At 38.0% G+C, this 27,709-nt stretch overlaps 1 protein-coding gene across 2 annotated transcripts in view; it reads left to right on the top strand.

Moving 5' to 3' along the window:
* Nucleotides 1–27,709, top strand: part of JAKMIP2 (janus kinase and microtubule interacting protein 2) — an 83,668-nt gene that overhangs the window by 40,571 nt on the left and 15,388 nt on the right. Inside the window, exons 5-15 of one of the 2 annotated variants that reach the window (XM_072400932.1) lie at nucleotides 2,866–3,075; nucleotides 3,868–3,966; nucleotides 14,155–14,301; nucleotides 18,267–18,407; nucleotides 19,738–19,794; nucleotides 20,869–20,988; nucleotides 22,056–22,184; nucleotides 23,133–23,225; nucleotides 23,327–23,389; nucleotides 25,730–25,828; nucleotides 26,256–26,354. In XM_072400932.1, the coding sequence (XP_072257033.1) occupies nucleotides 2,866–3,075; nucleotides 3,868–3,966; nucleotides 14,155–14,301; nucleotides 18,267–18,407; nucleotides 19,738–19,794; nucleotides 20,869–20,988; nucleotides 22,056–22,184; nucleotides 23,133–23,225; nucleotides 23,327–23,389; nucleotides 25,730–25,828; nucleotides 26,256–26,354 (1,257 nt within the window). The remainder of the gene's footprint in view (nucleotides 1–2,865; nucleotides 3,076–3,867; nucleotides 3,967–14,154; nucleotides 14,302–18,266; nucleotides 18,408–19,737; nucleotides 19,795–20,868; nucleotides 20,989–22,055; nucleotides 22,185–23,132; nucleotides 23,226–23,326; nucleotides 23,390–25,729; nucleotides 25,829–26,255; nucleotides 26,355–27,709) is intronic. The other variant, XM_072400933.1, reaches the window with a different exon arrangement.

The following is a 27,709-nucleotide window of genomic DNA, read 5'->3' as shown; positions in this document are numbered from 1 at the left end:
TAGGCAGCAGTGGTTCCTGGCATGAGGAATGGACAAATGTAACCTTACTGCCGATGTGAATTCAGCCTAACTTCAGATGTGCTCCTGTGTCTATATTTAGTTAAAGTGAACTTTTGTGAAAACATTTTTCACTTGATTCTTTTACAAAATTAGCCCAGCAGGCCCATGCTGGCTCAGCTTTTTTCTGATGCTCACTTGTACGTCTAATGCTACCTTGCACTGCATATGCATGAGATTGAACACTTTTTACATTATAAGAAATCCTCTGAAGATGCATGCACACAAGGAGTAGTACAGAGCCTCTTCGGATAAGTGACACAAATATCCCAGGAGGCTGCGGATTTCCCCTTCGGTCTTTACCGAAATGGAAGTGAAGACTGAAGGGGAGAGGTCCTCTCCACAAAAGTGTAAAAACAAAAAAAGCACATTTTTCCATTACATAACAAAGAAAGTCACTCTTTAATATAATGTTAAAAATGTGGGTATGCTTTAATAACATCATGCATGTGATATCAGATAGGGACAAGACAGACAGTGACCCCCTCTCATCACTGCCCATATTCTATATAAAAACACTGTCTGTGACATTTATCTGCAGCGTGTAATGTCATCGGCAGCGCAGTGTGATAGCTATGTGAGTGTAAAAGCTGCTTGTCATATTCTGCAGCCTATCAACTCGTTGTATTCAAACCTTCAGATCTCCTAAAACCGTTCATTGTAATAACTTGAAATTTTTAAAGTACACATGGAGGCATAGGAAACTAAAACTGGAGGTGCAAGTGGGGGACACTTGTGGTTAAACCTTTCTAAAATGTAATTACTATTGCATTATGAGAACATAAATCTCTACCTAGCAAAATGTTCTGCCCGCTCTGTTACACATATCTGTCTGCAACTTACCTCAAACCCCAATTTCTCCAGAATTAAGAGGTGCAGGGAAACAAAAATATAGGTGGAAGTGGGAGACACGTGTGGCGATCACCTTTCATCATCATGGCATCATTACAACATTACAAAAAAAACTGTCCATCAAAATGCACTTCCTTGTTACACATGACTGTAACCTTCCTATACCTCAACCTCAATAACATTTAGTGGGCAGAGTTCATTTTCTAATGGTGCCATAGTGATGAAGTTTTAGGGGATGTTAGTCACAGATGTTCCCCACTTGTACCTATATTTTTGGTTTCTTACACCTCCCCATTCCCCAATTGAAGTTCAGAATGTTAGATAAGTGGACAGGAATGTGTAACAGGGCAGGGAAACCCATTTTGATGGGCAGAGTGTTTTATGTTCTAATGATGCTGTAGTAATGAGATTGTAAGGAGAGAATGTGCCCGCCACTTGCACCTATATTTTCAGTTTTGTACCCCCCACTTAGGAGAAATTGGTGTCCAAAGAAGAGAAGCAGACAGTAGTTTCATAGGTATAGATTTGTGACGGGTAGGTATATATTTAGGGGCCCCACCCCAATGCTCCCTGCTATGTTAGTGGCTCCGGGGTCCCCAATTTGCACTTTCAATTTAGGACTCCTAGTTGCACTTTCCTCTGAAACAGCAAAACCAAATGTCAATTTTCATAACTTTTTACATTTGTGACCCCCATATCTTGAAATTCTTTAAAGCTGAGGGGCTGAAATTGTAATAACTAGTATCTATGAGGGTCCCCTGTACACCCTGAAAATTACAGGTCATTGTGACATACATATTAGGAGATATGGAGGTTTGTACAGAGAGCTGTGAGGATGCAGAATGACATGCAGAGCTAGAGGTGGATACATTTCACAGGCAGGAATCTGAGCTCGTGCTATGAGATGGGGGCGGGGCTGCCTGTGTCTCCTTCACATGAAGGCTGAACTGTGTGTGCTCACCTCTCATCGGCAGCAATCCTCTGAAGAGATAGCACAGAGCAACCTCACTGAGATCCGTGCATCCGAGGATGAAAGCTGCCGAGGAGAGCTGGGCGGGGTATTCAAATCAGCTGGGCGGAGCAACCGGCTAAAAACCTCTGGGGAGAACTATGCACTTTATTACATTAGGGTATAAGAGGCAGTTGTCACTATCACAATGTTTGCATTATACACTCATAGATTTTATTTGGAATTTTCTTCTTCAGGTACAACAACTTTGACTATGACTGGCCAAAGTTTTGTACTTGAAATTTCCACACTTTTGGTTAATATAGTTCTGTCATTGATTTGAAAAAATATACATACATAGTGCTACGATCCTCCAAGCTGGCAGTTTACATTACATGAAATAACTTGCTGCTTATAACTGACATACATGTGAGCAGAGTTTCCCTCAGGGCCCTCCTGTACTTAATGCTGAACTATATCAGAAAATCTCAGATCAGACGGGTTCATTCTTACAGACGGAACAGGCGATGTTCCTTCTGCAGTGAAACACACTTACCTGCCTGATTGTTATCTTGTTTTAAAAAAATTGCACTTGCGTAACTCAGCATATGATGCTGGGAAAATCAAGATGGCCGAGGACCAAAACCCAAAAGAGAAGACGAAAGATTGTGGTGGCCCCTGCAAAAGAATGGGGTCATGTGAGTGTATTTAAAAATGCAGTCAGACAGCTAAAAGTTTTTTTTATAGCAGAAGGGACTTCACCTGCCCCTTCTGCAATAAAGGACCTATCTGGTTGCAAAAGGGTTGCGTTCCACTGTAAAGTAGTAAGTCTACTAAAAAAAGTAGTGACTATGACATATCGCATGTGCCTTTAAACTTTGTGAAAAGTGACATGGGATTGTACAAGGTATTTACAATATTACCTGCATTTTTACCATGATGTATTTTTTCATTTTTTTTCTTTGGTAATTAAATGAGTAAATGCTTTCTCTTGGTTCCTCCCTCAGATGGATGAAATTAAAGCTAAGGATAGGATCATTTTCTCTCTTGAAAAAGAGCTAGAGACTCAAACTAGTTCCCTGCAAAAGCTGCAATTACAAAAGGAAGCCTTAGATGAACAGTTATTTCTAGTGAAAGAAGCTGAGTGCAACATTGGAAGTCCCAAGCGTGAAATCCCAGGAAGGGCGGGGGATGGATCAGAGCACTGTGGAAGTCCGGTAAGATAAATTATTTATTTGATAGAGTACAGAAAAGTGTTAAATGACTAACAGCTAGTTGTAGAAAGAATTTAACACACATAATGTTTATGTGCTAAATTGCATAGAGTGTTCTACTATCTAGGTGTAGTATGTATTGTGGAGGTGTATTCAAAAAATTGACACTGCTGTGAACCAATGATCAGTGCATAATTAGGAGGAGGGCCTCAGAGTTCCCCTCTGTAAATCATGGGTTTTACCAGATTCGAAGAAGCAGTCAATCACAGATGGGTGCATTCTGCAGAATTTTGGAGGCACTGCCGTTTCTCAAAATAGTAAATACACATGGAAGTGCAGACAAGGGGGATCGTTAATGCAGTTTGATACTAAATATTATATATTTCCTAATTTAAACAGATGTTCAAGCATTCAACTTTTTATTTTGCATGTAGTTATGTAGTAAATGTGTAATGTTCAAGTTGAATTATGCGACCATAACTATATTTACCTGACAATTCTCACAATGGGTTATAGTTAAAGAGACAGAAAAGCCTATTATAGTGTAATGTGCAAAATACTAGCTTCAATGTATAGATATGAACTAGCCACGTAATATTGAATTGAACTTTTACTTTCATTGCATATTTTGTTTGAAAAGAAACATTTATGTGCACAGATTCTAAGCAACTTCTTTAACTATACCTCCATAAAAACATGTTTGCTGATAAATTGCAGCAGGCTGGATGTCATGTCACACACGTCAGATGATTCTCGATTGATATATGACATATACCTAAAATGGTTTGTTTTCAGGACTTACGAAGAAATCAGAAAAGGATGGCAGAATTAAATGCTACAATCCGAAAACTTGAGGATAGAAATACGCTGCTTGTGGATGAGAGGAATGAATTGGTAATATTATTATTTTGAATGAACTAAGCATGTTATTGATAAACATGCAGATATGCAGGATGAAAGCAAATCAGAATTGTGTCCTTCTAATTTAAAACCACCCTGTTATGTCTGTCAAACTTACCTGAAGTAGCAGAACCATAATGCATCAGGAACTGATGCTGAGGATCAGAGAATCACTTAAGAAACCTCAGCATCCCTGAAGTGGGCTCCTCCATCTTTAATACTTCTTTCTGCGGCTGGAGGACTGAATTTACGGTTAATCAGTGCAGTAACCTTGCCCATTTCCTGCATATGTGCAGTGATCTTGCCTACGTCTCCCTTCTTCATTTGAGCACTTGTGAAGAAAAAATAATTTACATTATACATATACACAGGAGGGAGGGAGGGCAGGTGCATAGACAGAATCAACAAGTAGGAAGTGAGATAAAGTGAACATATGTAGTTCTGTTATACAGGATAACATACAAATACCTTTTTTTTTGAAAAAAAATCTTGAGTTCAGGTACATGTTAAAGGCTAACTTCAACCAAAATATTTTTTTGAAAGACTTGGGAATAGTAAATACTGTCAAGTTTGTAATGCTGGCCCCTCATTACTTTTCCCTGCAATACAAGACATTAGAGGAACAGTTGTCACTAGAGTAATTTCACTGAAAAGAATTCTTTTGCAAAAGATGTGTCAGGAAATTTTTTTCAGCAAGGACTCAAAGTGCACATTAAAATCGAACAACATTTCTAACCCTCCCTTACTCTGTCCTCAACTAATAAGGGTTGTGGTTTAATGTCCATCACTTTCATGGAGAAATCCCTCATCTCCTGTGTCAGTCACACGCTATTGTACACCATTATTATTATTATTATTATTATTATATCATTATATTATTAATAATAAACAGGATTTATATATAGGTCCAAAATAATATGCAGCGCTGTACATTAAATAGGGTTAGCAAGTGACAGACAGATACTGAGAGTGACATAGGAGGAGGAGATGATCCTGCCCCGTAGCGCTTACAATCTAGGAGGAACCTAAACATGAACTTGAGCGGAGGGTGTCTATAATGCATTTGTCAGTGCAAGAACTGTTGCAATGTCCAACCATTCAGATTTCATTTGAATAATCACACTAATAACACTGGGGAACAATTTTGAACACATTTTTTGTTGACTTCAATTTTTTAGCTTTTTTACACTAAAATAGGTAAGCTGATTCTGAAAGTGCAGTTAGTTTTCTTCTATCACCTCAGGTTTTTTCTCTACCGCTTATATTAATGCGATTACTGTAGCGTGGATTTTGTATAGGCTATTTATTTACACGGAAGACAGTGTGGTCAGAGGTTGTGCGCTGCTCTACGTAGTGAAAAAAAAAAATATTTTTCTACTTACACACTTATTTCCTTTCTTTCAGATCATGTCTGGCTCTGCTGCTTCTCGTCGTAAGTGCCTAAACAACCCTGATTCATTTTGTTATATCTGTGGCAGTTTCACCATTCCCAGTCAAAGGGCGAACATCAGCACATTTGTAGAGCAAGCCTATTTAGCATATTTCAAAGTTAAACTTGGTGATCAAGATAAATTTTGGACTCCGTATAAGGTGTGCAAACAGTGTGTTGAGGGTTTACAGATGTGGAAAAGGGGAACAGGTGATAAGATGCCTTTTGGTATACCTATGGTTTGTCGAGAGCCAGGAGATCATTTCAGTGACTGTTATTTTTGTATAGTGAAAACTTCAGGATATAACAAGAAAAAAAAATGTAACATATAGTATCCTAGTCTACCATCGACTCTATGACCAGTGGCGGTTTTCGTTACACTACCCTATCTTGAAGAAAATGATTATGGTGATGACCTGGGTGACAACAATGATGAAGAGGACATTGTTCGTAAGGGATTTGATCAGCATGAGTTAAGTGATTTGGGACTATCAAAGAAGGCTTCACAACTTAGCATCGAGACTGCGTGAGAAAAACTTACTTGAAAAAAGAACGAAGATTTAGTACTTTCGAACCAGCGCAATTGCATTTCTGCAGTACTTTAGAACTGACAGTGGCTTTGTGTATTGTCATAACATACCTGGTTTAATGGAGGAATTGGGAATTCCAATCTATAATTCAATTGAATGGGAACTATTCATCGATAGCTCAAAGCCAAACTTAAAGTGTGTCCGCCTTCACAATGGCAATATATTTGGGTAAGTCCCAATTGGCCATTCAGTTTCTCTTTGTGAAGAACATGCAGACATGCAGAGAGTCATTGAGTTTTTGCAATATCACCAACACAATTGGGGTCATCTGTGTTGACCTTAAAATGGTATGCTTCATTCTTGGTCAGCAACGCGGATACACCAAATTTTCCTGTTATCTGTGCATGTGGGACAGCTGAGCTCGTGAGAGGCATTGGGTGGAAAGCAATGGCCTCCAAAGATCTGCCATAAAGCAAGGCGATGTAAACATTCTACATAGTTACATAGTGGGTTAGGTTGAAAAAAGGCATAAATTCATCAAGTTCAACCACTAGGGAAATAAACATAGCTCGGATATAGAACCCTATAAGACATAGTTGGTCCAGAGGAAGGCAAAAAAAAAACCCCTGGTACAATTTGCTTCAACAGGGGAAAAATTCCTTCCTGATTCCATGAAGACAATAGGATATTCCCTGGATCAACAGTTTCTGCTATCTTTACTTTAAAGCCTTTATACCCAGTTATATTCTGTGCTTCTAGAAAAACATCCAGCTTTTTCTTAAAGCAATCTATAGTAGTTGCTGAAACTACTTCCTGAGGGAGCCGATTCCACATTTTCACAGGCCTTACAGTGAACAATCCCTTCCTTATCCGGAGCTTAAACTTCTTTTCCTCCAGACGCAAAGAGTGCCCTCTTGTTGTTCTTTGTAATGATCTCAAAGTGAATAATGGGGAAGAGAGTTCTCTATATAGACCATTTATATATTTATACAGGGTAAATAGATCCCCGTTTATACGTCTCTTCTCAAGGGAGAATAGATTCAGTTCAGCTAATCTCTCCTCATAGCTGAGCTCCTCCATTCCTTGTATTAGTTTAGTTGCCCTTCTCTGCACGCTCTCCAAATCCGCAATGTCCTTTTTGTGAACTGGTGCCCAAAACTGGACTGCATATTCCAGATGTGGTCTGACCAATGCTTTGTACACGGGCAGGATAATATCTCCATCTCTGCAATCTATTCCTCTTTTAATACAAGAAACTACTTTACTAGTTTTAGCAAATGCAGCTTGGCATTGCATGCTGTTATTAAGTCTATGATTATTATTATTATTATTAATATTAATAAACAGGATTTATATAGCACCAACATATTATGCAGCGCTGAACATTAAATAGTAGTTGCAAATGACAAACAACTACAGACAGTTACACTGGAGGAGAGGACCCTGCCCGAAGAGCTTACAATCTAGTAGGTGGGGAAATTTCACACACAGAAGGATGGGAGTTATGCAGTGGTATGAAATAGTGACGGTTTCAAAGTAAAGAAGATGGGTAGGCAAGTTTGAAAAAATGGGTTTTCGGTGCTCTTTTAAATGAGCAAAAAGGAGCAAGCCGAAAAGGACGGGGAAGAGTGTTCCAGAGAATTGGGGCAGCTCTAGAAAAGTCTTGTAGCCAAGAATGTGATGAGCTTATGAGTGAGGAAGCCAGTTGAATGTCATTGGGGTAGCGGAGAGAGCAGCTGGGGGAGTATTTTTTTACCAGGTCAGAAATGTAAGTGGGACAAGAACTGTGTAGGGATTTGAAGGCAAAGCACAGGAGCTTGAATTTGATTCTAAGGTGAAATGGAAGCCAGTGCAGAGAACTGCAAAGAGATGCAGCGAAAGAGAAACGGTGGGAAGGATGGATGAGTTTGGCTGCAGCTTTCATAATAGATTGTAGAGGATAGAGTCAGATTACTGGAATACCAGAGAGGAGTAGGTTACAGTAGTCCAGACGAGAGATGATAAGAGCATGTACAAGGAGTTTTGTGGTCTCTGGGGGCAGGTAGGGGCGGATTTTGGAGATGTTGCATATATGAAATAGACAGGACCTGGAAATGTTCTGAATATGGGGAGTAAATGAGAGGGCAGAGTCAAAGTTGACGCCATGACAATGTGTCTGAGGGTAGGGCCGAATAACAGTGTTGTTAACAATTAAAAATATGTCGGGGAGATTTCGAATTTGAGGAGGGGATGATGATGAATTCTATTTTATCCAGGTTTAGTTTCAGATATCTGTCAGACATCCATGATGATATGGCTGACAGGTAGCATGAGACCTTATCCAGGACTGAAGGAGACAAGTCAGGGGTGGACAGATAGATTTGAGTATCATCAGCATACAGATGGTACTGTAAGCCAAAGAAGGATATGAGACCACCTAGAGAGGAGGTGTACTGAGAAAAGAGAACTGGTCCAAGGTCCCCGGTCTCCTTGGGGGAACACCAACAGGGAGGAGAGTGGGTGAGGAGGAGTTACCGTTGAAAGAAACTTTAAAGGAGCGGTCAGACAGCCTGGAAGCAAACCAAGAGATAGCAGTGTCACTGATACCAATGAAGTGCATGATTTGTATTAGAAGGGGGTGATCAACAGTGTCAAAAGCGGAGGAAAGATCAAGGAGAAGAAAGAGGGAAAAGTTGCCTTGAGACTTAGCTCTGATGAGGTAAGGGCTGTTTCAGTGGAATGGGCAGCTGGAAAACCATACTGGAAGGGGTCAAGGAGAGAGTTGGTGCTCAGGAAATCGGTGAGTCTTTTGTGGACATATGTAGACAAAGCTTTCAAGAAGTTTGGAGACGTGGGAGGAGGGAGATAGGATGGTAGTTAGAGGGTAGGGAGGGGTCCAGTAAGGGTTTCTTCAGGATACGGAGAATTTTGGCATGTTTGAAAGTTAGAAAGGGAGAGGTTGAATAGTTTGGTTAGGGCAGGGGCCAGGGTGGAGGAATAGGCACGGAGTAGATCAGAGGGAATTGGGTGAAGCGGACAGGTACTAGATACAGTAACAGGGCTGAGGGAGGCCAGTGATGATTTACAGGTGGAAATGGTGGATATGGTTGGAGTGGCTCGGTGAGCAGAGACATCATGTCTGATTTTGTCTATTTATCTCTAAAGTAGGTGGCAATGTCTTGAGAAGAGAAGGTTGTTGTGGCGGGAGCAGATGTGGGGTTTAGTAGGGAGTCAGTTGTTGACAAGAGGTTGCGTGGGTTGGAAGCTTGGGAGGAAATGACAGCGAAGAAATAATTTTGCTTGGTGACAGTGAGTTCAGTGTTAAAGCTTTGTAGCTTGGCTTTGTAGTCCATGAATTCAGGGCCGGGGCCAGATTTTCTCCACTTGCGCTCAGCTGCATGTGATTGTTGTGCCAGGGACAGGGGTTGGCAGGGGGAGGGTAGCGGAAGTTGGCAGGGGCAACTTTATCCAGAGCGAAGCAAAGAGAGTGGTTTAACTGGGTGGGCAGGTCATGGGAAAGAATGTGTGGGAGTCAAGAGGCAAATTTATCCAAAAATTGTGATACTGGGTGGGGGGGTCGGAGAACAACAGCAACAATGAAGGTTAAGGGGCTGAAGAGACAGACAGAGTGGACTTCAAAAGTGGTGAAAATGAGAAAGGGCGGGGTATGAAGGACTCTGTATGTACAGTTAGGTGAGAGAATGAGACCCACACCACCCCCTACTCTGTTACCAGGTCTAGGGGTGTGTGTGAAGTTCAGGCCTCTATAGGAGACAGCAGCAGCAGAGGCAGAGTCCGAGGAGGAAAGCCAAGTTTCAGTGAGAGCCAGGAAGTTGAGTGATTTAGAAAGGAGAAGGATGTGTATGGAGGATAATTTATTGACAACCAATCTGGCATCCCATAGACTGCCAGAGAGAGGGGGTAAGAACTTATGGGTAGGGTGAATGAGGATGAGGTTAGGAGAAGGAAGTGTCTTGCTGAGAGTGTATGGAAGAGAGAGGCTGTGTGGGGGACCAGGGTTGGGTAAGATGTCACCAGAAAGTATGAGTAGAGAATAAAGGTGCAGGAGCAAAAAGAGAGAAATCAGTAGAGTGGAGGAGCAGCGAGACAATGCCCCTGATACATCAATGAAATCCGCGCTCGCTGGAAGCGCGAACGTACGCGCGGCCATCGATCGCGGATTACCGCGGTCCGGACTCGAGTATGCGCGTACACTCGCCTCATGGGTAATGTGTGTGCCATTAGAAAGAATGATTTTTTAGGGGAACAGTGACTTTTAATGCAAGATCGCCAGTAAAAAGCTGTCGGATAAGCGTGGCTCCGTGCGCGAGCTTTTTCAGTTGCTGAATAGCGCGACCGCGTACGATTCCGGATCGCTAATTCGAATGCGCGAGCGATAATCCAATTTTGCTTGATGAATCAGGGGCAATAAGTTATCGGGCTGGGGAGCACATAGAGTAGTGCCAGAAAAGAGAGTGCAGGGTGAATAATACATTTTAACAGATAACTGCGAACCATATGCGTACAGTAAACAATGGGGCAAACTGAAGTTTATGAGAGCGAGTCCTGTAATAACGGGTAAAGTAAGGCTTCTAGGCTTGGTGAGCTCCAGGAGTAGAATATGATGATTTAGTCAGAGATGGTTTGATGAAAGAGCAGTTCAGAATGATCTACCAGAACCCCCAGATTTCCATTTCTGACTCCCCCAAATGTATTCCCCGTAGACAGTATGAAGAATGCATGTTGTTAGCCCCCAAGTGCATAACTTTACATTTATTTATATTAAATGTAATTTGCCACTTGGCTACATCCAGGTCTGCTTGTAGATTATAGACATCCTGTATGGACCTAATTCCATTACATAGTTTGGTGTCATCTGCAAACACAGAAATGGTACTTTTGATTCCAAACTCTATATCATTTATAAAGATTTTAAACAGTAAAGGTCCCAACACTGAACCCTGGGGTACACCACTAATACCCTTAGACTATTCAGAGTATAAATTAATTACAACTCTTTGAATGCGGTCTTTAAGCCAGTTCTCTATCCATTTACTGTTTGACTTTTCTAAACCTAATGACTCTAACTTGAAAATGAACCATCTGTGGGGTGCAGTGTCGAATGCTTTAGCAAAGTCCAAGTACACTATATCAACTGCTATTCGACTGTCTACCTGTTTACTTACTTCCTCATAAAAAGAGAGTAAATTTGTTTGACAACTTTTGCTGAGATGAGTTTGGACCTAGCGACATCCTTTAAGGAACCTTCATGTTCAGATCTTAACTTTTTTTTTTTGCTTTTTGGGGTTTACCATACTTTCCTTTGCAATCTCTCTTTCATTTTGAAGTTTTGCACATTTTATCTCCATTTTTCATCTTTTGTTATATTCTTTATAGTTTTCAAACAATGAAGGTGATCCTTCCTTTTTAAATTTTTGGAATGCCCTTTTCTTGTTCCTTATGGCTTTTTTAACATCAGCTGTGAGACACATAGGTTTTAATTTTAGCCTCCTAAATGTATTACCCATTGGAATATATTTGTCAGTGTGCTTTTGTAGAACAGACTTCAAACATTCCCATTTCTGTTCTGTGTTCTTTGAGGACAATATTGTCTCCCAGTCGAAGTCACAGAGAGCCGCCCTTAATGATGGAAACTTTGCTCTCTTAAAATTAAATGTTTTTATCTTTCCTGTTTTTTCTTCCTGTTTACAACTTACATTAAATGAAATCATATTATGGTCACTGCTACCCAGATTATCTTTTATATGCACATTTGGTATAATCTTCATTGTTAGAAAGAACTAGGTCCAGCAGAGTATCATTTCTAGTTGGGGCTTCTATAAAATGTACCATAAAATTATCTTATATTAAATTCACAAATTTCCTCCCTTTTGCTGTTCCTGTACATGAGCCACTTGTTGATAGAAAGAATATTATATTCCCACCTCTGCACATGAAACTGGGTCTGATGAAGCAGTTAGCAGAAAAAAAGCAGAAAAAAAAAGGCCAGTGTGTTTGATGGTCCACAGATTCTTCAGCTCATCAAAGATGAACATTTCATCAGGACAATGTCAGAAGTCGATAAGAATGCTTGGTTATCATTCAACACCATTGTCAAGGACTTTCTTAGAAACACACGAGCAAATATGTACAAAAAATTGTGTACATCCAGAAATCCAGAAACTCTTGGAGGGCTACAAAATGCTTGGTTGCATTATGAGCATCAAAGTGCATTTTCTGCATAGCCATCTTTCTAACTTCCTGTAAAACCTTGGTGCAGTCAGTGATGAGCAAGGTGAACAATTTTACCAAGATTTGAAGGTCATGGAAGGACAGTATCAGGGTAGATGGGATGTATGTATATCCTTTGTATGAACAAAAGAAATGCAAATAAACAGTACATTCAAGTTATTATTTCATTATTTTTTCGATGTATGTAAAATGTATATGTTTTTTGACAAAGCTGGAGGGTACCCCATATCATAAAAACTGGATGTGATAGCAAAAAACTGGGGTCATTTCCGGATTCACCACCCAAAAAATAGTAAAGAACAAGTGTAAGATCTAACTTAACAAAAAATGCATTCCCCAGTGCAATTAAAGGTTGGTTGCTATTATTAAACAAAAAGCCTGTAAGTTCTAGTATCTTGAAATCCATGTCTACTATATCCATAAGTTTTGCCAGCCTAATATGCTTTTTTTGAACACCCCCCAGCAAATAGGGCTGTATACTGTATCCTATGATAATGTTTGCATTTAAATGTAATATTATGTTACACACAAGCATTTTGTAAGGCCAAAACCCCTCTGCATTGGTTGAATTCTTGAATCCTGAAACAGTTTTTTAAAGTACAACTGAAAGTTCCTGGAAAATAATCTAAACAATTACAAAATCCAGTTACTATAGGATGCAAAAAACTTATAAAGGAAACAAAAAAACTCCCTGTACCTTCCCTGATTGAAACAAATTCCCTTCTACTTGTGTCTCATATGCTTCTCTTCCCAGACACAGTATTTCACTGTGGGAGGATTCACTCACAACAGAGGTAATGTGTAAATTTATAAAGCACTCGGGCTGAGTGTAGATGCCGATAGACAAGCTGCAGGCTTGTATGACACAGCAGTGCTAATGCCAATAGCTATGGCCCTTTCAGCCTTTTTTTATTCCATTGTAGTATAAGGAAAAATCATCTTAAAACTAGCAACCCTGTTCTAAATTCAGGAGCAGTGGTGCATTGTTGCCACGCCATCTCAGGAAGCTGTATTAGTTGAACTTCACTGGCAGGCAAGACAAGCAAGAAAATAGAAAGTTTCATCAGTAAAATTGGTTTGCTGGAGGTTATGTGAGTATAGTTCTGCTTTCAGTCAGCAATAATATACTGAAATTTTTTATAGCTCTGTGACCATTGGTGTTATGTATTAGGTTGTCTCAGGTCAGGTAGGAGAAAAAATTATGGATGTGTGTTCTAAAGTCTTTATAGTATTTCATGGATAAACCAATTTCTATAAAGCAGAGTTTCTTTCTTACTATATGTAGTTTTATTTATTGAGCCACTAATTTCACCACCTTTAATATCCTTTTTAAGTCTTGTATCCTCTTGTAACACCATACCTTGGTTCTGCAGAATCTCAGTTTGGCACCTAGAAGCAGCAAATATAACCATTTACATATACTTAACACTTTGTACATAGTACACTGCTCAGTACAGTTATCCATGTCTACTTAGTATATACATCTTAAGTTACCCTTCAAGCACTTTTACCCATCTCAATTAAGCAAATTTACTATGTCAATTCTTTATTAGTTTTACCTTTTTGTTTCTTTATATACCACGAAAAATGCAACAGAAAGATTTGTAAACAGAAAAAATGGCACAAGGATCTCAACACTTGAGCCCCAAAATATAGAAGTCAGTGGATGAGGAAGTCCTGTTGACTTTACTTATACTAAAATACCACTTTTAAGTGGACTGACCATTTAAAAAAAGTGATCCCGAGAGACCACTCCCTAGTATACACAGTGTGGATGTGCATTGATGTAAAGTCATGGTGAGCTCAGACAAAAACCTTTGTCAGTGAGTCAGGACCAAGAGTATTACCTGTTTCTGCTTTGCAAGGGAATCCTAAAAAATATAAGGAGTGGGTATTTTCACTGATTCTTGTTTTACTTTAAACTGAAATAGAATCTAGGTTTTTTCATAAAAGATCTTTTTATATATCATGTTGCAATATATATATTTTCAGCTGCGGAGAGTCAGAGAAGCAGAAAAACAATGCAAACCTCTGCTGGAAAAGAACAAGTGCCTCACTAAAAGAAATGATGAACTAATGCAATCCCTACAACGAATGGAAGAGAAGCTTAAAGTGCTTTCAAAAGAAAATGCAGAAATGGTAAGTATAAAGTATAAATGTGTTTTGAAATACAGACATGCTGGATTTTTATACATGCCCATTCTTGACCTTCTCTTTGTAGGTTATGATTACACCCACAGCCGAATGAGGCAGTTCCTTTGCGGCTGATGGCGGGTGGCATCTTGTAAGCCACTCGACCACTGGGTTCATTACCAGCGTTTGCACATTTCACAGTGGGCAGTACTAAACTGTTCACTGTCACCACCTTTTTCTCTCATTAGGCTGCCATGGGTAAGCAGCATCTCACCCAAGGAAGTAGTTCAGGGATGTGAGCATTCAGTAACCACACTGCAGCCTCAATGCCAGTCTAAAAATATCCTTAAGCCCAATTCAACTAATATACAAAGTAATTTGACAAATAAATGGTCGGAAAAAGACAAGACATTTTTAAATATCTTTCTATTTTACTACTAAATCTCTTTACTCTCTGTGTGGAACCAGCGGTTTCAACTTTCCCACACACGCCTGCACATGACAACATGAGCATGAACTTCTCAAGAGTTTTAGCTCAGACTTTGTGATTTAGGCAACCCACCATAACAATACAATGTAATTAGGCTGAAAATGTCATGATAACAAGGGCAGTTATGTATGACAATAGTTTAAAGTATTTTATTTATCAATTGTATATCAATTTTTAAATCACGGCTCGCATATTCTGAGGAAGAATATTGGCAAACTGCGTCGGGTTATGAGTCGATACCGCTTTTTGTTACATTTCCGATTAAGCCAGGGATAATAATTTCTAGTATGTAGGTCCAACATCCCAGATTAACACACTGGGGATGGACCTAAAAACTATATGTACTCTAAAAATCTAAAACATGTGCTATATGCTGTTTATTATAATTCACCAAATACAACTTTGCCTCAAAAACCCCAGCTGTCCACTTCTTTTTTTACATTTCTTGTCTCTCCTAATTTTTGAACTTTTGGATAAACATTATCATTAGGTTAAACTGTTTTGTCATTGAGAAGATGTCCCTTTAGTTCTTGTGTAGTCACTGCAACAATAGCATAGAAATATCATCAAAACAGCTAGGTAAACTTTTACTGGGGTGTATATCCTTCCTTATGCTATCCAACCTTAGAAAAGTATATGGCTGGAGGAAGCTTTAACCACTTTTAGTCTAAAATCTGTATGTATATATGTTCCCATATTTTTTAGCTAGCTTTGAACATTTGCAGAGATAGTGACACTGATAGTTCGGATCTGCATTAACCACTGGGAACTAATCAGAAATGTTGTTAATTATGTGATTGTCCATGTCAGCTATGGCAGAGTAAATAAATGCAGGCAGCTTTCTTGAAAAGTAAGCAGTGGCATCTCCATCTTTTGAGCAATGTGAATTATCCTCCCAATTGCCCTGACCTAATGACCCCCCCCACACACACACACACACACACACACAACACACACACACAGTAGATTAACAGTTACCAAGATCTAATGAGTGCCACTCCACCAATTGTTTACATCTACTGGCTGCAAGTCTTCTGTCCTGACTCTACCTGCACATTATAGCCCCACAAACGTCTATGGTGTTGAACTGGTAGACAAGTACTATAAAGGGTTAGAAGGCATTAACATGTGTCCCTAGTGGAAGATTTACCTTCACCTCCTATTCTTTTTAATACATTTTTTAATTTTGCATTAATTATAAAAAAACAAAACAAGGGTAACAGGATACCTTCAAGGGATACATGACCAATATACAGCAAGCACAGTTTTTATGATACAAAGCAATCCAACTGGTGCACATTTTCTACAGTGTAGTAAACATAGAATAATACCAAATCCATAAGGTCAAACCATGGTGTACATGCATATTTGAGAACGTACATTACTGAAATTTACAACAAGCACATTGGGTTTTGCCTGTTAGGAACACATATATCGCCCATACTTAGGGTATATACTCAGGCGATATATGTGTTCTTAATAGCATGTATAGTTGGATTTCCAATAGTACCACATGGTTTCAAACTTTTCAAACTTCTATCATGGAGGCCTGCAGTAAGATCTTCCATCAGCATTTTTTTCAATAATAATGCAAAACCCCTGGGCTATGGGAGGACAGGAGCTTATGGTTGGCAGCATTCAGCAAATGTCTGAGTACTGAGGTATTATTAAATCTAAATGTAAGGGAGCTATGTTGAAAAGGAAAGAACACCAGGTCTTCTGGCACTGTGTATCTCCCTAACCCACATCCAGAATGGGCGTATGGCTGGGCAGGACTAAAATATATGTAGAAATGAGCCCTCTCCATCATTGGACTGCCAACAGTGATCTAAGACAGAGGGGTAGATCCGATGGAGGGAGGATGTACAATACCATCTGGTAAGTATCTTATAGTTGAGTTCCTGAAATCTGCTACAAACTGACGTGTGATGGAACAACCAGATTATCCTTTGTCATTGCTCGGCATCTAGTGTGATATTCAAATCATCCTCCCAGTGTTAGATAAGTAGGTAAAAAGTCTTTAGGTGGGGAGTGGAAGAGGGCATAGATGGCTGACATAGCATGTCTATCTGGGCCTACTCCCACATAAAGAGTTTCAAAGGGCATAAGAAATTTTGCAAAGTCTCCACTATGTACAAAATGTGCCACCTGCCTCTCTCTCCATAGGCTCAGTGGCCTCAGGGTACCCATATTTGCCAGTTCATGTATCTGAAACCAGGTCATTCGAATCAGGAAGTCAGAGGCCCTATTTATCCCTAGTCGGTTTAGGTGCTCAAAAAAAGTGTCCTCCCCCCGGTCCGAACGCCGGGTTATTTAGTATAGGGTAGAGTGGAGAGGAAGAGGGTCCAATATGGGGATACTGGAATGCATTTTGGCATACTCTCAAGGTGGGACCTACTAGACGATGGTTTTTAAGGGATGTACCAGGGTACTATCAACCCATGGGGAATAACCTGCAGACTCTGCCCCCAGTCCAGCTGCTCCAGCTTAACCCATTGTTTGGTGGATGAGTTTCTGGCCCAATCCAGAACCCTTACAAGGTGGAATGGCTTGTAGTATTTGTGGAAGTTCTGGACTCCTAGTCCTCCTGCTGTCTTGGACCTAAAAAGCAGATTACGATTATGTCTTGATCTCTGACTTCTCCAAATGAATTGATAGATGGAAGTATGTACCCTATTGAAAAAGGATTTAGCTATCCAGATTGGTAAGGTCTGGAACAGGTACAGGAAACGTGGCAATATATTCATCTTAATAATCTGTATCCATCCAAACAGTGACAGGGTGAGCAGTTTCCATATATGTATGTCAACCTTAACCCATGTGAAAAGAGGAGACAGTTTGGACTGGAAAATACAGGACATGTCCTTTGACAAATAAATTCCAAGGTACCGCATTCCCTCTGGGGTCCATCTAAAAGAGTATGATCTTCCCGCAATCCCATAGATAGGAATATATTCAATGCCTCAGACTTCACCTCCTATTAAGGTGACATTTCTAAAACTTTTCATTTCGCTAACTATGTCTTGGTGACAATGGTCCCAAAAATAAATGGTACAGCACAATTGGTAATGTACCCGATGGGTACACAATAAATTCGTGACAGGGATACTAGTCTTTCACTACTATATACAAAAAATTGGGATATTTATTAGGCCCTTTTCACATTGTTCTTTGTATAGTGATTCACATGTTTTGGTGCATTGACTCACATTGAGCCAGAATATTTCAAGGAAACAAACACAGCCCGTATTCTTCCAGTGAACCACAAGGCTTGTCTATTCAGATACGTACATTGAAGTGAGTTGAAGCATCAGGTACATTGTTTATTGTGTTGAAATGCTAGGTGAACCCATTAAAAATTATTGGGATGTTCATTACATGGTAACATGCATACAAACATCCAGTAGTCTATATCTATGCAACATTTAGAATAAAAGCTGTACAAAAATGTAAAAAATTATGTGTACCTTTCCTACTTCAGAAAGAGAAAATCACATCTCATCCTCCACTGAAGAAGTTAAGATCCTTAAATGACCTTGACCAAGCTGGAGAAGAGCAAGAAATTGAGTTCTTGAAGTTACAAGTGGTTGAACAACAGAACATTATTGATGATTTAACAAGGGTAGGATTGTACTCAGTTGTATTTTTGTTGCATATGTTTTACTTGATTTTCATAACCCTGGAAAATATGGTGCATGCCTATATAAAAAGAGTAAAATGTTGTTTTTTCATATTCACAATTAAAAGACAAATTTATTGTAATTTTTCAAAGGAAAAATATACATTAGGCTGCAGAAGAACATTGCAACAGTGACCATAAACTGTATGTAAACCCTAACAAGTGTGAAAACTTTTCTAATACAAGATCCTTTATTTTTATCAGGAACGTGCATCCCCCGTTGGGGCGTATCATATAATATGGGTGCCTTAAAGCAAAAATGTGTCTGACCATTTCCAAAATTTTCCAATCCATCCAATCTGCTTTTAATATAGCTGTAATAAAAGTGCTTCAGACTTGTTCATTCTGGACCCCAAAGCAGGCAAAAATAATCTGATGTTTTGTATTATTGATTTATTAGGCTAATAATTAATAAAACATTACTGTTAAGTTATGCAGTGGAAGGATTCCCCTGTGGTTGATTTTCTTTTTTTATCTTTTTTTTGCATATTAATTTTTGATTTATGTTTAAATTAGCAGGTCATGCACATGCAGCCACTGGCAATATTCACACAGTGCTTCTATCTAACTGTAGGGTGATTTGCACCTATTTTACATTAGATTTACATCACATTTTTTTTAATTTGATGTTCAAGGACAAAAGTTCATGTAAGGTTAATGAAAGGGGTGTTATGCCCCCAGGCTGTTTTTTTTTTCCTAAAACCCACAAGTAGTTAAAACTTGGGATGGAGACATGGGAATCTATGGGATCCTTTGCTTGTCTTTTATTCTATTAGGCATTGTAGTTTGACAATAATCAGGATTATCCTTAAACCAGTTTATGATTTATTGTTATATACATGTAAATAAGTTCTGAAGCAGGTAATTTAATTCATTCCTGTAATATACATCTGATACCAGATAATGTAAGGTAAAAAAAAAAAAATCCAGTGTATGATTGTTGGATTATTTTATAGCATGCCTGTGCTTTGCTAATTTATGACAATTCAACAGGTTCATTTTAACATTGGCTCCACCATGTGTATATTTTCATCTACCCTTCACACCTTTGCTGCTTTTTCAGTCTCTGATAGCAAAAAAAGGCCCTATGTATCCCCCTGATAACAGTGGAATCTCTCCCATGGTATACAATAATGCTGAGTTCCAGCACCAGCTCTAACATATGGGAGAAAAATCAGTGACCAAATATTTTCATTTATACCCATCAATAACTCCTACTTGGGTAAGTATGTGCTACTAATGGGGCCAAATTTATTTTTTATTCTTCTTTTAGGATAGAGAAAAGCTCATTAGACGGAAGAAGCATAAAAGAAGCTCAAAGCCTATAAAGGTATGTGCCTTAGATTCCAAGTATATGTGTTACAGTGAAGAATTCTGCATCTTTTTTTCTGACACACACAAGTGATCATCACAGTTATGGCTGAAAAGGCTTATTGAACTGAATGGCTTCATCCACAAAAGCTTTCCCTGTAATTGGTTGAACACAGAATCCTTAATTGGTCCACACCCTTGTTAAGGTAACATTGGGCCTGATTTTTTTAGTTCTTTATGGCTGGAGAGGATACACTTTCATTAGTGAATCTGGGTGATCCAGTAAACCCATAAAGGATCTGGTGCAGGATTCAAAACATTTGCTAGCAAATGTCTTTGAAGAAATATAGTCCAGTTGGCTGGATCACTCAATGTACATATTTTAAATTCAGTCTTATGCATATATATGTACAGTCTTAGAAAATTACCTAAAAGAAGGTAGACAATACAATAATTTTAGGAGCAGAGGAGTTGCATATTTTATATGTTATATGTTTGATAAAAATAATAAAATATACTTTTGCAATTTGGTAAGTGTGTTTTTTTGAATGGCTCCCTCAGCACATTAAGGCAAAACAAGTCAGATACACTTGTATTGCGGTGAACCACAACACATAAAGCTAACACACTACTATGTTTTAGGATGCAGTGCGTCAGAAAGAAAATGCTGTATGAATGTTTTGTTGTCCATTCTGTTACATTGACATCCCATTTAAAATACATGGACTAACATAGCACAAAATACACAAAATAAAGCAATAAAAAGGTTGCCATTGCTGATGACCTGGAAAATCTTAAAGACATTAAAAGTTGAAATGGATTTGAACTGAAATTGTCAGAACCTTTAGCATCTCTGTTGGCAGCTGCGTGGAATAATTGGAATGATATTGTCCATCTGTGAATTAATAAAAGAAGGCAAAAAACCTCCCCAACCAGTAATAAAACACATACATTGTGTCACACTATCTACCAACTATGAAAAAAGCTATTCAAACTTTTTTTTTTTAATAAAAAAAAATAAGCCCAACAAAAGATGTAATGTTCTTAGATTTCTGTACAATATTGCTGAATGTTTGACTGTATTTTGTTACAGCGGCACCTAGTGGACACTGTGTTTGGTTATGATGATGATTCAATGGATTCAGAAACTTCCTCGGTTGCTTCTTATCGAACAGACAGAACACCAGCCACGCCTGATGATGACTTGGATGAGGTACCTTAAAGGGATTTCAGATACTTAACACTGATATGTGGATTTTACATTTGTATTACCATTGATGATGTTAAATTGTTCTCTAAACACAAATTTTCTGTGTGTGTGTGTGTTTTTATTTTTATTTTATTGGATTTTAAATAATGTTTTTAACTTCCTTTGGAGTAATACATAACTCTGGTATATGATGCTGTTTGGCTGTCATGTTTTGTTCAGTTGACCATTACTTTGAAACTTCATCACGACTAACCCCATATACAGATATCCTAAACCAGACTTTTACTCCATGAGCACTACAGGATCTGTCACATCTGCCAATATGAGAACAGCCTAGCTTCCAACATTTATCTCAACATTGCCCTTCATATGGGGGACCTTTTTAAACCAATTCTCTCCGTCCCTCTTTTCTGCTCTGTACTTCTTCCAATGATCTATACTCTAAAAAAAACTAAACAAATAGGCATGTGTTTATAAAGTGGTGAAACTGACATTCAGCCGACATTCCCTATCAGAGAATCAATCAATCACTGCCATTGTTACACTTGAACCTGGAAGATTATCCACCAGAAAATGTGTGCTAAATGACAGATTCACTGCTTTAAATATGGATTCCATTATGTTCATGCATTTCCCACTTAGTAATTGTGCCTAATAGTTATCATATACATAATTTTAGCAATCTGATTTTTCCCTAAAGCCTAGCATAACAAAGCTTATGAATAATAACCCTTCAGTTCGCTCATTTATCACTTCTAGCCTCTGCCACATCTGTACAATTGTCCTATATTACCACAACTGTTTTAACATGCAGTTAACATGAAAGAGAAAAACATCCAGTTTTTGATTTAAAATGCTTTATTCACATTTAACCTTTATGCCATTAAGCAAAAACTATTTCAAGTGAAAAATTTCCTTCCCATTTCTATGCTTCCTATATAGTGTAATCATATTGCTTTAGCTAAAGGTTATTTGAGTAGACAAATAACTTATATAGGTATATGTGAAACATGGTGACATGTTAATTAACACAATAAGCTGTAGTAAAAAATTTTTTTTTTGTTTTAAAGAGTTTGCAAGCAGAGGAATCAGAGTTGAGATTCCGACAGTTAACCAAGGAGTACCAGGCACTGCAGAGGGCTTATGCTTTACTCCAAGAACATACTGGCAGTATCATTGATGCAGAGCGGGAGGCCAAGGTAACTAAATTGAAGAGAACACTTTGTGAAAGTGATATCAATCAAGAACCATTGTAAGTCATTAACACTCATTGATAAAGCTGCAATATCACAAAAAAACCTGAATACTGACTTAAGTTATTAGGTTATTTTCTGTAAACCTTGATTTATTTATTGGCATTGAATTATGTAATTAATTTCTCTTATCATCTGTCATTTAAAGTGCCCATTAGAAAATGCAACATAAACACAGTATGCAAGCAAATGCATATAATCCTTATTATAATATATTAAAGGAAGCAGCAGAAACTCTTCATGGATGCATATTCATATTTACATACAGCGCAATATTACATCTTCAAACTTTTAGGATGACCTTGGCTACATTGAAGGAAAGAAGCCATTGTCTGTGTTTTGTATGCTCTGTCTGGCCCACTCCTCAGCTTTACTCTTTCTGACCTGCAAATTGCATTAATTAGATTTCAGTATATCAAGCATGAAGGCTCAATATCATATGTAGGCATTATCTGGAGCAGTGACCATAAGGCAGATTGCTGTGTTTTCAGGAAGCTATGTGCAGCATCCTGCTGGCTCAGTGTAGAGGCTGATACAAAATAGGCTATGTAGTAAAAATATAAAAGTTTTAATAAAAATATATTTTAGAGGAGGCGTAACCTGTAAAAGTTTATTCTGAGCTCTTACCACAATCTTGGGAATCTAGGTTACTGTACACATTGTTAATCAGAGGCAGTGGAAGGACAGTGTACAATGGGAATCGATCAGAGCTTGCTGGGTGGGACTCACAGAATACAGATCAGATGTGAACAAATGATATGTTTCAATGCATAACCTTTCCAGTAATGCAATTTTGATATTTCTGTGTGGAAGCCTCAGATTGTAGAAAGCAAGCAATTTAATTAGGTGAAGATGAATGACGCATTATGAGGTCTTTTTCACAATATTTTACAGATACAGGAACAAATGCAGACAGAGGCTTTGCGTTACAAAGCCAAAATTGAAGACTTGGAAAAGGAATTGGCTGAGAAGGGGCAGGTTAGTACGGTAAATCAATTTAAAATCTATACCAATTAAAATTCCCTAATAAAATCCAGTATTTAGTATAAGGTTTAATGTGACAAAGTTATTTATGTTGTTGTTCACAGGATTCACACTGGGTGGAAGAAAAGCAACTTTTCATGAAACGAAACCAGGAGCTAGTAGAAAAGGTACAAGTTTTGCTAAATTGTGGTATGGATAGGTATAGTTGATGGACTTTTTATTGCTTTGCAGCTGCTCAAAACACCTGTCAGACAATAGCATTCTGTGATCAGCCCACATAATGGGCCCGATTTATTAAAGCTCTCCAAGGCTGGAGAAGATACACTTTATTCAGTGAGCCTGGATGATCCAGCAAACCTGAAATGGTTTTTTCTAAAAAAAAAAGGCATTTGCCTTTTTTTAGTAAATAAGAAAACAGATGTCATTCAATGTAGTATATGTCCATAGGTCTAGATATTTTTTACCTCTGTTTAAAACCATGCATTCACAGAATGGTCTGCCACTAGACACTGTTAAACCAATAAACACTGTTCAATACTTCCAAATGGCAGTAACACGAGAGGTTTGTGCTTTTACCAATTTGGAAGTGAGCTGTGGTCAGTAAGGATCTGAGTCAACAGGCTTTGTCCTGGTGTTAATGACGATGCTTTAAAATCGATTTAATCAACCGTCATGCTTCTGAGATCATTCCAATGACTGGTGCATTTCCCCTACAGTTAACCTCCTTCTGATCCTAAATTCCCATAGACTTTTACAGGAACACAAAAGGCTGTTAAACTAAGGAAAGACCATTATCACTTACCATAAGGCAAAAGCTCTTTATCAGATGTAATCATGTTATTTTAATCCAAAAAAAAGTCCAGCTCAGATAATTTTTATAGACATATTAGCATCTACACACACAGGAGATTGGAGTCAATGTATTTTTTTCTTGGCACAATGATGTAGTAAATATAAATTTATGATGTTATTTGACAATATATAGTGCATTTACCTGAGGAGCCAGAAAGCATGTCCACCTTTTGTTGCCACTTTGTATAGGCCCTAATAATAAAGTCAAAATAAAACCACATTTATTTTGTATTGTAGAAATTTCCGCACCCACTCTTGATCTACACTAAGCATATGTAGTATCAGTGATGCACCTGAAACAAACATGCAGAATATAGCTACATACTCATTCTGGTTTTATATTAAAAGCAGAGGATCAGAACAGCAACCAGACAAGCTGTATTTTTAGATACAGTGCAAGGTCCATTTTCTGTAAAGGTTTTGTTCTTGTGGCTTCTATCTCAAGAATAGAACTAAATGACTGTACGTCCCTTTATTCATCTTTCCATGTATAGTCAGGATTGTCTTAATAAATAAGTTTTTACAGGTAACCCTTAGGCATGCAGTCATGATAATGATGCCCATTGTATGTTGTAAGTCATTCTGGAGATATTTTTTTTGCTACAAAATACATAGACACCCTCTTAACATAGCCTTCCAACTGCTAGTGACCCATTATAACCAACTTAAATGCTTTAATTTATGGTGGAAAAAAGGTGTAAAGCTGGGCCCATTGATTTTAACATTTTTACTTTTAAATAAACGTTTTATTCAGCAGTGATGGTTACATTTAGTGCCCTAGGATTATACTCAAGTCAATGTGTTTTCTTTTTTATCATGTAAAAGTAGGCACTCCATTTATATTTTAGTCAGTTTATTTTTAAGTATCTATAGTAAATCTTTTTATCATCTTTCTTTACTGTTTGTTCTTTATGCACTTGTCAAAGTTATATGCAGGGTGCTTCTGGTATAAGCATGAAATTAGGATAAAAAAATGTTAAAAGTAAAATAATTATGGAATTCTGAAAGTAGCAATAGTTTATTAATTATTTTGAGAGAGAAATAATTGCAGAAATCTATAGGACTTAAACAAATAGTTAAATATCATAATGATCCTCCTAATGCCTAGCAGTTATCTCTGTAGGAGAATGTGTTCAACCTAAAACACTAGAAAGAACTTGTCAGGAAGTAGGTACTTCCAGTGGTAAAATCATATTTATTCCCGGACTGTGTTAAAACTGGTGCACACCTGACAAAATATGTCCACAGGCTTTTGTTATACTAAGATGGGTTCTGCATATCCAGACTATTGCAATGCAAAGCCTGCTTTAAAGCAGGTTAAAAGCAAGAAGTAAATTTGAAGAAGATTAAATGCAAACTCTCAAATTGATGCCCTTGACAAAAACCCATTGAGAAAACATTTCTCTTTTGAATTTTGTTCATGGTATGTTATCCTGTGTCCTCCACCTTTCATGGCCTGAATATAAAAGAAGGAAAACATATATATAGAACAGATATTGGTGACTATACTGTATGTTACAAACCTCCTAAATTTACATCTACATTGTAACAGAGGTTAATATCTACATGTCTTAAGAACTTTAATTCGTCAATGGTCAATATTGGTTTTAATTGCTTCTTACTAAAGCTTCAGTTAATAAAATTATTTTTTTCAGAACGATAAACTGGAGTCTGAAAATAATCGCTTGCAACAAGAGCTGCAAGATGCAAAAGATCAAAATGAGCTGTTGGAATTCCGTAATCTTGAATTAGAAGTAAGACTAATTATTAAAGTATTTTACAATCATTCATATCCATGTATTTGTTTTTTTATCTGTAATTTTCAGTTTAGTTTCTGGGACCTAGTCAACATTACAAAAACTGTTCATAATCACAGTGGGTGTTTTGGAGGCCTTTATTAGTAATAAAAGAGGAGAGCATGTCTTCATCTACAATGTTTCAAGATAAATGCAGAAAAAGTAAAATGCAGAAAAGTAATCAATCAAAAAGTATTATTGTTAGCATTTTGGAGTTAACAAGATGCAAACACAGTATTGTATACCATAAAGAATTACTTGCTTGGGGTTAGTTGGTATATATGAAATCATTGCTAACTAAACTACAGATTAATCATGAGTAATTAATCATTTTGCTAAATTCAATACTAATTCGCTACTCATCTTTCTTATATTTCTTTCACAGGAGAGAGAGCGAAGGTCTCCTCCATTTAATCTTCAGATCCATCCATTTTCTGATGGTGTTAGTGCACTACAGATCTACTGCATGAAGGAAGGTGTTAAGGTAAAAGATGAAGCATGCGACATATTAATGGGAGTGATTACTGATAACAGTCACACTCACAATCTCTTTTCATTTTAAATGATGCGACTAGCTGTTAGCTCTTTACAATAGAAGTGCAGTAACTTTCCAAGTATGCAAGAAAAAATTCTAGAGGTAATACGTCTCCCACAGTGATGGCAGTACATCACTATACCTTTGTATTAGTATGTCACCAGGCGAGAGGCTGCATCGGGATGATATCTGTCATACATTAGTGAACATAGTTACATAGTAGGTTAGGTTGAAAAAATACATAAGTCCATCAAGTTCAACCACTAGGGAAATAAACATATCCCAGATATAAAACCCTATAAGACATAGTTTGTCCAGAGGAAGGCAAAAAAACCCTGGTACAATTTGCTTCAACGGGAAAAAAATTCCTTCCTGATTCCATGAGGCAATCGGATGTTCCCTGGATCAACAGTCACTGTTATTTTTAATTTAAAGCCTTTTTCTTAAAGCAATCTATAGTAGTTGCTGAAACTACTTCTTGAGGGAGCCGATTCCACATTTTCACAGACCTTACAGTGAAGAATCCCTTCCTTATCTGGAGCTTAAACTTCTTTACCTCCAGACGCAAAGAGTGCCCTCTTGTTCTTTGTAATGATCTCAAAGTGAATAATGGGGAAGAGAGTTCTCTATATGGACCGTTTTTATATTTATAAAGGGTGATCATATCCCCCCTTAAACTTCTCTTCTCAAGGGAGAATAGATTCAGTTCAGCTAATCTCTCCTCATAGCTGAGCTCCTCCATTCCTTTTATTAATTTAGTTGCCCTTCTCTGCACTCTCTCCAGTTCCACAATGTCCTTTTTGTGAACTGGTGACCAAAACTGGACTGCATATTCCAGATGTGGACCAATGCTTTGTACAGGGGCAGGATTATGTCTCCATCTCTGCAGTCTATTCTTTTAATACAAGAAAGTACTTTGCTAGCTTTCAATATTGCAGCTTGGCATTGCATGCTGGTATTAAGTCTATGATCTACCAGAACCCCCAGATCCTTTTCCATTTCTGACTCCCCAAATGTATTCCCCCTAGACAGTATGAAGCATGCATGTTGTTAGCTCCCAAGTGCATAACTTTACATTTATCTATATTAAATGTCATTTGCCACTTGGCTGCCCAATCAAACAGTACATCCAGGTCTGCTTGTAGAATATAGACATCTTGTATGGACTTAATTCCATTACATAATTTTGGTGTCAAACACAGAAATCCCAACCTCTCTATCATTTATGAAGATTTTAAACAGTAAAGGTCCCAACACTGACCCCTGGGGTACACCACTAATAACCTAAGACCATTCAGAGTATG

This window comes from Pyxicephalus adspersus, chromosome 2, assembly GCF_032062135.1.
Source record: "Pyxicephalus adspersus chromosome 2, UCB_Pads_2.0, whole genome shotgun sequence".
NCBI lineage: Eukaryota > Metazoa > Chordata > Amphibia > Anura > Pyxicephalidae > Pyxicephalus > Pyxicephalus adspersus.
Note: the sequence above shows the minus strand (reverse complement) of the source record. Positions and strands in the feature narration are given on the sequence as shown.